Source organism: Ochotona curzoniae, unplaced genomic scaffold (genome assembly GCF_017591425.1).
Source record: "Ochotona curzoniae isolate NIBS_2020 unplaced genomic scaffold, NIBS_Ocur_1.0 scaffold_4505, whole genome shotgun sequence".
Classification (NCBI taxonomy): Eukaryota; Metazoa; Chordata; class Mammalia; order Lagomorpha; family Ochotonidae; genus Ochotona; species Ochotona curzoniae.
The window spans coordinates 49080223-49094406 of NW_024467118.1; the positions used below are offsets into that span (position 1 = coordinate 49080223).

At 39.0% G+C, this 14184-nt stretch overlaps 1 protein-coding gene across 1 annotated transcript in view; it reads right to left on the reverse strand.

The window, feature by feature from the left end:
- Positions 1-14184, reverse strand: part of FAT1 (FAT atypical cadherin 1) — a 116142-nt gene that overhangs the window by 30112 nt on the left and 71846 nt on the right. The window contains exons 8-10 of the mRNA XM_040966234.1: positions 9373-9648; positions 9032-9242; positions 18-4085 (exon numbers count right to left, since the gene is read on the reverse strand). Of these exons, the coding sequence (XP_040822168.1) occupies positions 18-4085; positions 9032-9242; positions 9373-9648 (4555 nt within the window). The remainder of the gene's footprint in view (positions 1-17; positions 4086-9031; positions 9243-9372; positions 9649-14184) is intronic.

A 14184-nucleotide genomic window follows, 5' to 3' on the forward strand; every position in this document is an offset into this window, starting at 1 on the left:
CATTTGATTTTTTTTACCTGTTATGAAATATGTAACTTGTTTGTTGATCTCTTCGGAATCCGCATCCGTAGTACTTAAGATGGCAATCACACCTCCTGGTGGATCATCTTCACTCACAGTTCCTTTATAAATCTCGGCCGTGAAGCGTGGTGGGTTATCATTGACATCAGTAACGGTAACATCCACGATGGCTGTGGAAGATAACTGGACCTTCTCACCATGGTCAGATGCAACCACTTTAATCTGATAATTGTCTCTCTTTTCATGGTCAAGTTCCTTTAGGGTTGTAATCCAGCCTGTTTCCATGTTAATGGCAAATGACTCGATGACTTCTATACTCTGTGACTGATCTAGACTATACATGACTTGGCCATTAGTACCTGAGTCTAGATCAGATGCCCAGACCTGGATGACTCGGCTTCCTGCTGGCAAGTTTTCAACAACAAATGCCTCATATGGATTAGACTCCACGACTGGGCTGTTGTCATTTGCATCTTTTACTTGGATGCTAACATCTACTGAAGCCACCACCTCATAGTCATTGTGAGTACACCTGGCAAGTATGGAGAACTGATACCATTTAGTTGTCTCATGGTCAAGACTCTTCTCCAGTTTCAGTCGCCCACTCTGCCTGTCAATCACAAAGAATTCATCCCTGTTACTTTCAGGAGTATTCCCTTTGACCAGGCTGTAAAGGATGGTCCCACTATGTTCTGCTCGGATGAGATCTATTTCTGTGCCAATAGGCATGTCTTCTGAGATTGTATAGGTATAAAATGGTTCTGAAAATCTTGGAAGCTGTATTTCTGGTGGAAGTATTTTGACATAAACAGGAACTACAGATTCTTTGTGGGGAGAACCATTATCCACAGCTCTAACAAAAAAAGTGAAGAATTCATTTTCTAAGCCAATTAAGCTTTCTTTTGTAGTTATCACCCCAGACAGTTTGTTAATTTCTAAATTCTCCTTTACACTGTCAGAATCTGCTTCAATGGCATAGGTGACATCGGCGTTGGATCCTTCATCAGCATCACTTGCAATAACTTTAATGACTGAAGTCCCTTTGGCAGCGTTGGATCCAATGTTCACTTCATACCTGGTGGCTCGAAATTGTGGTGCATTGTCATTGTCATCTGTAAGGATCACATTAACGGTACAGAAAGCAACTTTTCCTCCACCATCCTTGGCCATTAAACGAACTGGAATTACTTTCTCTGCTGGGGTTTCCCGATCGAGTTTTTCCAAAGTAAACAGCTGCCCCCTCTCATTTGTGTAAAACCTGTCTTTGGCAAAGTCATTTATAATATGGTAAGTAATGTGACCATAAATACCAGAGTCCCCATCAGTTGCTTTAATCTCAATCACCAGCGTATGTAAGGGAGCGTTTTCAGCTAGCTCAACTTCATATTCATTCTGAGGAAAAACAGGACTGTGAAAATTGCTTCCAATTACTATTACATGAACCTGGGCTGAACTTCGGAAAACCCCATCAGAAACAGAAACGTTAAGACTGTAAAATGGCTTCAAGGTGTGCCGGCGCAGGTTCGAGAGTGTGATAATCCCTGTTTCACTGTCAATGACAAAATTCTTATGATCATTGCCAGACAGAATGGAGTATTCTAACTTGTCTACATCTGAACTATCTGCATCATAGGCCTTTACACACATCACAAAATGTCCATAAATGGCATGCTCACTAATTGTGGCTTCATAAATCTGTTGGTCAAAGAGTGGTGGATTATCATTGAGGTCAGTGACATCCACAGTGACAATCACATCACTGCTCAGTGTGGGCATGCCACCATCAATAGCCCTTATGAAAATCTTGTGCTGCTGGAACTGTTCATAGTCCAAAGTTCTGACTAGTGAAATGAGCCCAGTGCTGCTGTCTATGTGAAAATGATCATGACTCGTACTATGATTTCCAAACATCTGGTATGAAATTCCTCTATTGGGTTCTGAATCAGAATCTGTTGCTTTAACTTGAACGACAGATGTTCCAATTACAGACGCCTCAGACAGGGTTGCTGCATAAGACTGCTGAACAAACACAGGAGGATTGTCATTGATATCTTCTACTATTATGTCAACAAAGACTTCAGCATGTGCCCCTGTCAAGGAGTCCGTGGCTCGGATGCTTAGCTTATATGCTGGGTGGGACTCAAAATCCAGAGGAGCTATGACATTAATAACTCCTGTATTGAAATTAATAGAAAACTGGCTAAAAGGGTCTCCTTCTGTGATGCTGTAGAACACTTTCAACCCTTCTGGGCTGTTGGCTTGTACATGGACAACTGGGCTATGCATCTGAATGTTCTCTGGAATCTCTGCACTATAGAAAGGTTTCTCAAACACAGGCATGGCTTTATTCATGACAGTGATTGGAACAATAACTTCAGCTGAAAAAGCTGGGCTGCCCCCATCTTTTGCAATTACGGTGACAAGGTATTCTTTATTTAAGGTGTCCAGTTCAAACTGCTTTTTTAATGAAATCTCACCCATCGGTCCAATTTCAAAGTGTTCATGATGTTCCTTGAGACTGTAATGCACTTCACCATTTCTGCCACTGTCTCTGTCTATGGCAGTAACATGGCGAATCACATGGCCCACCTCAGTATCCACCTTCACAACAGCATAATAGGGAAGGTTGACAAACACAGGTGCATTGTCATTTTGGTCTTCTACAGTGACTTTCACAACAACGTGGGCCACAGCTGAAGGCTTATGCTCTTTTGTTACTTCTACAACCACATCAAATGTCTCCTGCTGTTCACGATCAAATGGTAACCCAGTAGTGGAAAGTACTCCTGAAGTGCGGCTTATTTTAAATCGGCGATCTGGGTTCAGGATATGGTAAAACAAAGGGTCATTGATGGGGTTTCCTATAGCAGTAATCACAGCTAATGTTTTGGCTTCAGTGGAATTCTCCATAACTTTTGCAGAGTAGAAGTCTTGGGTAAACTTCAGCTGACTTTCTTTGCTTTCTTTCACATTGACTTTCACAGAAGTAAAGCTGGCAAATCTGCCATCAGAAGCTCTAATGGTTAACTCATAGCGGCTTCTTAACTGAGTTGTGTTCTGTACTGTTATAGTCCCAGTCTTATAGTCCATAAAAAACTTGTCCCCGATGTTGCCTTCGGTGATGGAGTACATTAACTGCGAGAACGCACTTGAATCAGCATCTGTAGCATTTACAGTGATGACTTTCACTCCTTTGTACGTAGGCAACAAGAGAGAAGCTTCATATAATGATTGGGAAAACACAGGAGAACAGTCATTAATGTCAATTACATGTATAGTCACGTTAGCTGCATATTCAGCAAATAAACGTGGTGTCCCCATGTCATGAACTTGCACAGTAAAGTAAAAAACACTTGTTTCTTCATAGTCCAAACTTAGTACTGTATGAATGGCTCCAGTGCTTGAATCGATAGCAAAATATTTGTGCACTGATGGTTCAACAATGTGATACACAAGCAAAGCATTTGATTCTCTATCAGCATCACTTGCTCGAATCACAAGTGGGACATTCTTGTTTGTCAGAATCACACTGTTGGGAGCAGCTGATTCACTAATGAGTCCTATGTATTCTGTCTGCATAAAAACTGGTAAATTGTCGTTTTCATCCTGTAGATGCACTAGAACAGTTGTATTAGTGGACAGCCCAGCCATGTTAGTTCCTTGGATTATCAAAGTATAAATGGGTAATGTTTCAAAATCCAGGGCTTTCTGAGTGATGATACTCCCAGAGTGTGGATTAATATCAAAAGCATCAGCTATATTTCCATCTTTTATTTCATATACCACTGATGACTGACTATGTGCTGTAACAATTCCCACAAAACTCCCAATGCTGATGGTTTCACTGATTTCAACAGAATATTCTTTTGATGTAAATTTAGGAGAGGCATTGTCAGCAATTGTGACAAAGATATGCACAGAAGTTATTTCACTCATTGGTGGATTTCCTTGGTCTGTAGCTTTGACCATTAAGTCATATTCCACTTGGTTACTTCGATCTAATTCTTTGGCAGTTTTTATAGCACCCAGGATAGGATCAATTGTAAAAGAATTTCCAATATTTCCTGGGAAGGAAAGAAAAAAAAATACATCAGAGAAAAATAACAAGGAATAAAATAACAAATAAAAATAAGTGAAAATATCCTTATAATATATTCTGAAATTAAACAGATAAGAATATTTGAATGACACGTCAAATCATTTTACTTTTAGCTTCTAGAAAAGGACATTCTTTCACGAATTCGGGGGTCCAGCACAGTGGCCTAATGGCTAAAGTCCTCGCCTTGAACGCCCAGCATCCCATATGGGTGCCAGTTCCAGTACTGGCAGCTCCACTTCCCATCCAGCTCCCTGCTTGTGGCCTGGGAAAGCAGTCGAGGACGGCCCAAAGCTTTGGGACCCTGTACCCGCGTGGGAGACCTGGAGGAAATCCTTGGCTCCTGGCTTTGGACCAGCACAGCACCGGCCATTGTGGTCACATGGGGAGTGAATCATCAGATGAAAGATCTTCCTCTCTATCTCTCCTCTTCTCTGTATGTCTAACTTTGTGATAAAAAATAAATAAATCTTAAAAAAAAATTCTGTCCATAAATCTTACGAGAGAAAAAAAAAATACCACTATGCACCTAAAAGAAAAATTCTATCAGTTGAAACAAGGACATATGGTGGAATGACATGAATATCCTTCTACATAGCAGTTCAGTTATTAATTTCCCAAGAGTTCCTCAAAATCTTTCTGCAATATCATTTTCAGCATTTATCATTTGTAAAATTGCTAAGTTCTTACTTATTAGGAAAAGGAAGATATATTTCAATTCACTTAGAAAATTAAATAAAGCTTCATGAGAATTTTTAAATATTCAGGGACCTGATGAATAAGTTTGTATAATCCACCTTAGTCACGAAAATTCAACATCATTGCCTTACTAAACTTTCTCAGATGAGTGGCTCTCCAATAGGGGCAATTCTGCTCTGAAACAGACATCTGGCGATGTTGGCAAACATTTCTGATGATCACAACTTAAAGAGAGAAGATGTACTGGATACTAATAAACATTTGATCAAGCACAGGACAGCTTCACAACAACAAAAATTATCTGGCCAAATGACAGCAGTGCTGCAGTGAGACATCATAGGCTACAATGTCTTCTTTGCTTATATCTTTTTTTCTGACTATTCCACATAGTTAGGTACAAATGCACTCCACACTAATTCACAGTTTTAGATATCAACTGAAATGGAAAAAACCAGCAGTTTGTTACAGCCCTTTGAGATAGACCTCAGCAGTGTTAAGGTCCTCAGATTTGGCAGGTCCAGAACCTTTTATACCTTTCCTGTTTGATAAACAAGCTTGCTCTGGATTTATTTTTCCCATGTGAACTATTACAATTATCCAAAACAAAGTTTTCTTGCCATTTAACTACATTCTCCAATTCTGTTTCCTCTAGCATTGCAATCAGTATGGCATTTCATGGACCAAAACTATTTAGTGGCATCTGCAAACCAGGAGATTAACCAAGCACTTCTTCCTCCACATCATTAACAATAAATACTTCCTCTTATAGTCCTTCCTTCCTTTAATACGTTTTCCAAAAATCCCTGACATGTTTTCCTGAGGCCAGACTCGGTCTGGTTTTCATTAAGCCTGCCTGGGTCTGTATCCAGGCCCCAAAGCAGTGGCTCATGGTATGCACAGGGACGAGTCACAGGTTTTCTCCAGGCCTGGAAGCTTGGAATGGAACCCTAGCCTGTGAAAGAGCCTCCACTGCCTTTGCCAGGATGTGCAGACACTAATTTCCGGTCTGTCTGTACTTAGCAGCATCAGTGATCTCAGATTCTTTGTCACTGAGCATTGGGCAGTCATCAGAATTCGAAGAGCCTTTCTCATCCTACGTATACGTCATCCCCACCTTCCAAAAAACTGTGATATTGTCTGGCCTAACAGCAGACTGAGTCATCATTGGCAACTGTCTTCAATCCTGCCCCTCAGACTTTCCCATGTCACATTAACTTATCTCCAAACATGTTTCTCTCATCTTGTATGGTGAAATCCTATGTTGCCCATAAATCACACGGCGTCAAATGAAGAGCAGATAGACCCCACCTGCGATGCTGCCGAGAGTGTTAGAACACACTCCTTCCTGCACAACTTGCTCTCTTGCTGTTTCCCAGCCACCCTCACAGTCTCTTTGCTCCTCAATCAGTGAAGCACTCTCTCATCCCAGGGCTCTGTACTTGCTGTGTCCCCTCCTAGAACGGTTCTTACTGCTTCTCCACCTGTCCCCTAACTTCGTTTAACCCAAACAACTGTGCTTACAGAGTGTGATAACAATGCCTGCCCAGGACTCCCTACTCAGCATAGCCATTTCTGAAAAAGATGACGCTGGGCTTGTCCACGGGTAACAAGAAGGTTAAATAAGAACTCTGCTGGATTCCTATACAAACACATATGAAATCATTCAAGCCAAAGAAGAGATAGCAATGGCAAGTCTGTGTGGAAAGCAATGAGTGCTACTGAAATATCTGTAATTTCTAAATAACCTAAATTATTTTATTCTCCATATTTCATAGGGCAATTATCAGCAAAAAAATCAAATTCACTCAGCTCTTAAGTTATAGCTATACTTTGTAAGCACCTCCCAGGACCTGTAAGCGGGGCTGTGAGAGAATGTGTTTCTTCCCATGGTAGACATGCTGTGGATGGATGATGAGAAACTGCTGTCTAGACAGCATGGCTACCTCTATCAGCTGGTAAGTAAAAAAAGTGCAATTATAATGAAGTTTGGGAAAAATCCAATTATAATCAACAAATCCATTTACTGAATGTCTCCTATTTCCAGTTACAACAGTTTTGAAGTAGAGCACTAACCTAGTAATGTTTAAAGACAAGGAGAGATTCCCATGCAGCCTGTACTACAGTACTGGGTGTCTCTCGTGTACAATTCAACTATTATAGAGAATACCCTTTAATTAATTCCTTTGTCCCTAAACACTACTAATCAGACCAAACATTTTACTTAATAAATTGCTGCTTATTAAAATTCCAGTGCTGACTGGAACTTATTGCTAGCTTTTTAAAGATTATTAAATTCAATCTGACACAAATCAGAAAGATGATGATGAAGTAAGTGTTATTAAAGATAGTAGGAACATTTTATATTTCATAGTGTTCCAAAGATGAATCAACACAGACCCACAATTCTGAATTTTAACAGTAGTGCTTTCCTATGAAGAAACTGCTTAACATTACTTTTATATTATCAAAGTTATAAAGTCACCATCAATTCACTACTATGTCCCTACTGGAAAAGGCCATTGGTACTATCCATTTCTTGAGGAGACAGAGTCCCATTCTTAGAATACCAAATTACTAATCCCATCAGCCACTGAAAGCATTCAAAGAATGTCCACGCCTTCACTCAGACATGAAAAATCATATTTTAACCACCCAGTTGTTGAAAATTATGTGAAAGCTAAGGGAAAGTTTAACATTTTCTCCTACATAAACCCCGTCAGTTTGTCTATGAGAAAATTATTTTATTGAAAAGCTCAGGCATGCATAAATGGAATCCACTGTTTTTCTAAATGTTAAATTTCTAAACCAGTGGAAAAAAGATGATGGGAAAAAGTTTTCTTTATTGGGAACATTAACTGCACCACATTTTAACACAGTAATTTAATGGTAATGGTTTCCTATAAAGCAACTATTTAGCATTACTTTTACCTTATCAAAATCATAAAATGATCATCAAACAAGTGCTAAGTTTTCACTGGAAAAGGCCAGTGTGGGCAGTGTGTGAGATTTTATTTGTGAGTAATAGTAGTTTTAAGGAAAATAAATGAAATACCAAGCACATCAAGGCTTTTTTTCTAGAATCAGCCTTCATTTACTCAGATTCTGATTACATGAACTACAATCAATACATCTATCAATTTTAATATGTAAGACCGATAATTTCTAAATATGTAGTGAAGACCTAGAATTAACAGATTCTTTTCAATGCCACTGTCACCCAGGAAAACTGTGACCTGCCTCAATATATAATCATTTATTTGTAGGATTTGGCAACAGCAGGAAAAATTTCAAAGCAAAGTAATGATTTCTGACTGTTTTAATCACTTGCTTTGAAACAGAGGCAAGACTCAAAAAACAAGGCACCTAGCACAAAAAACTGAGGTTAAGCCCACTGAATGTAAAACAGAATGGGTGAACAGCAGCATAAAACAAAGGAACAGGAACATTTCAGTCCGCTGTGACCACTTCTTGGTGATGTTCCCCATAGTTATCATCAGCAAGACGATGCACATTGTTCCTGTCCTCTCACACCTAGAATGACTATCCCCAGTCGTTCTTCACCTTTGCTGCCAAAGTTAGCTCCATCAGGCCCCTTAACCTTCCCTGCATTGCTTCCAGTCCCAGTCTTAACCCTGTAACAACTCGATTCCATGAAGAAAAGACAGCTGTTACTGTGCATAAGAGTAAGAAAAACAAAGCAAAATGAAACAAAACAAAACCTAAAAGCTAAACCAGGAGGAGGTAAGAGGGATATGGTATTCTCTTTCTGAGACTGACTTGATTAGAATTGTATAACGTCAGTTCTCTGTCATGGTATTTCTTGATCCAAGAGAAAATAGTGTAAGTATAAAGTAAAATTTTAAATACTAGGCCAGCATTTTCTCAAGTGTGTCTCAGAGTTGATCAATATTTTAAAGGAAAAATATTGTGTGATTATTATTTCAGATATATCAGTAAAAAACACTCTCTTTACTACAAGACTCTCAGAGCTACAAATTGCGCTAACCTTGTAAATCCCTAAGAATTTTATTCAAATTTAATCAGATCTCTATTTTTGCTCATTGATGGGTTAAAGTTTACAGGGTAACTAAAGGTAAATTTTGTATTCTTTTACAGTGATACACATAAAAACATCAACATTTAGAATTAATTTTAGAAAAGAAAAATTGCATTTTAACAAGTAAAGTTAAAATTCAATGAGTGCTTCTAAAGTACCTGATTCAATTGAGTACAGCACTTCAGCATTCCTTCCTTTGTCTCTATCCAGAGCAGTAACCTCCAACACAACTGAGCCGACAGCTGCCGATTCATAAACCCGCCCTTCATAGGAGGAACTGGTGAACCATGGGGCATGGTCATTCGTGTCACTGACATTAACAATAATTCTTGCAAAGTTGCGTTTTACAGGGACATCCTGATCACGAACCTAAACATAATCAACACAGTATTAATCCTGTTGGGATCTTTCTACATAATTGGTTTTAAAAAGTGATCTTGACAGATAGAAAATATTTCAGTAACCAAACAGTAGTCAAAGAATAATCTTAATGTCCTACCATGACAGTGAGAACATGCTGATGGATGGCTTCATGATCAAGTTTTTCAGAAGTATATAGAGAGCCAGTTGCAGGATCAAGACGGAATTTCTTGAGACTCAATGGATCTATACTACTTTGCAGAGTGTAGATTAGTTTGTTTTTTTCATCCTTATCCACAGCACTGATTTGCAAAATTTCTGTTTCTGGTAATGTATCTTCAGGTATAACAACTTCATATTTTGATGTGGAAAACTGAGGACGATGATCATTTGTATCTATTACTTTGATGAATACCTATAATGAATAACCAAATAACTCACATGGATATTCCATATAATAATGTATTTTAAAACATTTTATTTTTCATGACACAGTTCTTTAGGCTCCGGGATCTCCATATTACAATGTCTTAATATTTTAAGATCAGGAAAATAACATTGCATTTAACAAAATGTATAAAAATGAAAAATAAAAGCAAAAACAATCCAGAAGCAAAAATATCTTTGAAAATTTCTCTATTATTTAAATATGAGTAAGGAACATCTTTCTAAATTCTTAAAACTGACTTTGATGATACAAATACAACATTGCTTATACTTGACACTTATTTCTGAAATGCTGACTTAATTTATCAGGTCTCCCCAAAGATGACTGTAGACTACTCAGTAAAGACCATACATAAGTTATATTACTAGACTTTACAGAAGCCTAATACAGGATTTAAATATGCAATCAACAAGCTGTTTGGGTGAGTGAAATAGTTGGTTACACTAACTTAGTCACTCAAATATTGGAAAGCCCAAATTCCTAGTAAGTTTTTAATGCAGCAAAAGGCAAATTGGAAATGTATTTTAAATCTTATTTCTATCAGTACAAAACTTGTGTAAGTTGTAACATGTTTACTTCTTAAAAAGAAGTTAGTTTGAAAAGACAAATCTTCAATTATGAATAAAATGAATCAATTTTAAACTCAGTTCTAAACTACATAAGAACATACACACAAATCACTTTTTGACAACAGATTAATTTTCATAATGAAAGTGTATAAACAGTAGAAATCCCTACTGATAATAAATATGGCTTACAGTTTATGATTAGGAAAGCTACACACACTTGTTTGGCATACATGGGAACAAAGGAGTCTTCTAGTCCAAGTGTCGCTGGAGGTCAGTACTAGGAACGTACAGGCAAAGCTGCTAACTACATCAGCCAAGCCCTTAGAATAAAGGCCTTTCCTTGAAGGCTATCTTGGTGCTCTCCTTCAATGATAGCCGTGTAACAATAAATTATTTTAACGAATACTAAATGTATTCACTATGCTACAAGAAGGTTTTATGGGGAAATTATACAAACATTTGAAAGTATAATAGAGGTCTTCTTACTTTAAGGTCAGTGATGGTCTTAAAAAAATGTCCATAAAACAATTTCTAGAAACCATTTCCACTACACATATTAGTCAGTTTCCACATACAGTAAGCACTGTTTAGTCCAAGGATAGTTGTAGGTAAGAAGACCAGCTCAGAGATGGTAAATGTACTGAAACACATTTACTGAACACTCACATGCTTACCATTGGTCTGTCCAGGATTTAGGGTGCTGAATAAGTTCATAAAATCCATGCCCTGTGGCATTTCTCTCTCTCTCTGTTTAAAGAATTATTTGTTTGAAAGGCAGAGTGAAAGAAAGGAAACAAGAGAAGGCAATTTTTATGTTTGAAAGGCAGAGTGAAAGAAAGGAGACAAGAGAAGGCAATTTTTATCCTCTGGTTTACCCTCGAAGTGGCTAAGCCCAGATTGAAGCCAGGACCCAGGAACTACTTTCTGGCTTCCCATCTGAGTGGCAGCACTCATGTGCAGGACCCACATCTGCTGCTTCCCAGGTGCATCAGCAGGGAGCTGCTTGGAAGCAGGGTAGCCAGGACTCCAATCAGCACTCTAATATGGGACACTGGCATCCCAAATAGGCTAGTTAACTCCACTAAGTCACAGTGCCAGTCACGTCTTGTGTCATTTTTAGCCTCCGTAGACAGTGTCTTCCATGTAGAAAGTCTAACTTTGTCTTATACCTTATCATGCAAAGTTTTAAGAATTCAGATATTGATGGGACATTCAGAAAACTCTTTGCCTCAGTAGGGTATTGACTGGTGAGAGGAATGTGTATTGGAAAGAGCCTGGTAAAAGCATAAGGCAAGAGACAAAAATCAGGCATTCTATTTCTAGAGATAAGAAATTGTAATTAAGAAATAATATAGGAAAGGAACAGTAAGAAAGTGGAATCAAATATGTGTCATCATGATCCCCAAGCTGAGACTGGAGAACCGCACAGCCTGTGTGCTCAACGCTTGTACTTATCATCATCCTGGCAGCAGGAAGTACAAGATGAACTGCAGCAACAGAACAGAAAAGGGAAGGTACATCAAGTGTCAAGCAACAAGATGGGAACCCTGACCAGTGCTGATGTGTAATAGCTGCCCCTGTCCAAGAGCTTACTGAATGGCAGGCTCTAAGAGCTTTCTGTACAAGCAAGCCTCTTGTATGTCATCTCACTTGACCCTGCCAAGAACAAAACCAGAGTGGTTATCACTACTGCCATGTCCCAAAGGAGAAAGTTGAAGCCTAAAAGGAGCCAGTATGCCCAAAGGGGTAGGGCTGAAACTCGGACCAAGCTGCCTACTCTGCAGAATGGGATGTTGATGCTCTGAAGTGAAAAACAAAACACCACAAAACAAAAACAAAACTTATAAGAACAAAGCTGTGTCTAAGAAAGAAAAAAGAATGTTAACTAGACATGCTAAGATCCCTATAGATAAACCAAAGTGACTCAATTAACACTGGGCAGCAGCCTCAGTGGACAAGGCCAGGCCAGAAAAGCTAGGAGAGCTGGTCTCAGGGAACACTGGTATCGCATTATGACTTCCCACTGCTACTCTGAAAACCCCTCAAATCTGGCATCTCCTGAAACAGACCTGGATGCACAAAACCTGCTCTACTGGTTCTGCGGTTTTACTTACATTTTGAAATCCACCTGCTGTGTTTCTGTCTGGAGTCCTGTGTTCTTCACGTGGTACCAGCTGCTCTGCCCCCTCAGATCCCTATCTCCCTGCTCTCAGTCCCAGATTGGAAACCTAAGCCTAATTACTGATTGTTCCCTTTGTCCCACACCTTAACAGGGCAACCTGGGCTCTGTAATCTATTCTCTTGTATTTTAACTGCCTTCCCCTGCCAGCAATTCACTGAGATAACAAGACCCTCTTTAAATGACTCAACATAATTATGTAAACGAATTTAAGCAGAGCACAGAAATCTAAGATTATTTGGGCCCCTGTGAATAGAAAAATTCATATATATTTTCTAGGATTTTGGAGGAATTTTAGTGAATATACAGTTATTTCATAGTAATCGTTCAACTGTACTAAAGCTATGATTACTGGGAAACAGGTAATTAGTTTACATAATGAATGCCAAACGCTGCAGATGGATATATTGTCTTTCATAATGAGAATGCTTGGTGCACAGCGCTTGTTTCACTTGATTTCTGGATAGTTGACTTTGGAAGCTGGACCAACCCACTCTATATTACTCAAGTCATCCTACCAGAATCATTTCATTGGATTCATTACATTTCTTGATTTTTACTCTTGCTTTTATATTCTAAAAGTAGAGCGGTTTTAATTCTTTAAATATTAACAATACATATTTACAGAGTAACATGTGACATCTCAGTACATGTGCACATGTATAATGGCCAAATCAGGGCAACCGGTATATAGCTGTCATTTCAGATATACTTTTTTTGTTGTTGTTGCTGTTCTGGAAATTTTCAAAATCCTCTGTATCAGTTATTATGGAAAATATTTGTCAACCATAATAATGTTGTATAATTCCTACCTTCTATCCACAAATCATCTTCTCCAACCCTCCCTCCCCCATGTTCTTGCAAGGCTCTAGTAACCACTACTGTATACTTTCATACAATTAGCTATTTAGTTTCCACGTCTGATTGAGAATAAGCAGTATTTGTCTTTCTGTGACTTGCTCATTTCATTTATTGTAATGTCTGCCTATTCCACCTTGGTTGCTGTTATGGGGTGCAGCCAGTGATAGCCAGCACCCACTGACAGTGGGCAAATGAAATTTGGCGTGTTCTCTACCCTCTGTCCTGAAGGTGGGTCCTAACAGCAATGGCATGTGAATTCCATCCTCAACCACCCCCCTTACGTCCTAAATTAGCCAGTATACTGGAAGTCCAATTAGTCTAGGTGTTTTTAGCTACAAGCCTAGTTCCTGTTCCTGCCCATTCCAATGAGCATTAATCAACTCCTTAACCCATAACACAAGGTATTCACTCCTGCCCACCTGCGACTCATCTATCAACTAAGAGAGGGTGGTATTGCATTGCAGTATAACCACTCCCCTCACAAGCCCCTTTAAAAGGTCTGTGAAGCAGGGGTTAGCTCTCTTTCTGGCCAGGTGCTTCCGTTACTCTGGGACCTCCACTCTTGGCTGACCCAGGATAGGTAATCCTCTAATCTGTGTACTGCTTAGATGGAACAATGGATATAATAATGTTGTTCCTGGTTTGTGTACTGTCAGGAGTTGCAGGAGAGGTGAGGCCTAGCAGTAGTGGAATGTGGGCAGAGAAGCCAGGGAAAGGTGAATGTCTGCAGCTTTGTACTTGTGTCCAGGTTATTCATTGCATGTCTCTTAGGATAACTTACATTGTTGGGAAGCTGGGACATAGGTCTTCAGCTTAATGGATGGACTTAAGGATAATGACCATTTGTTCCTTTGTGATTTGCTATTGTGCTCTATTATCAGCAAGTTTGATTAA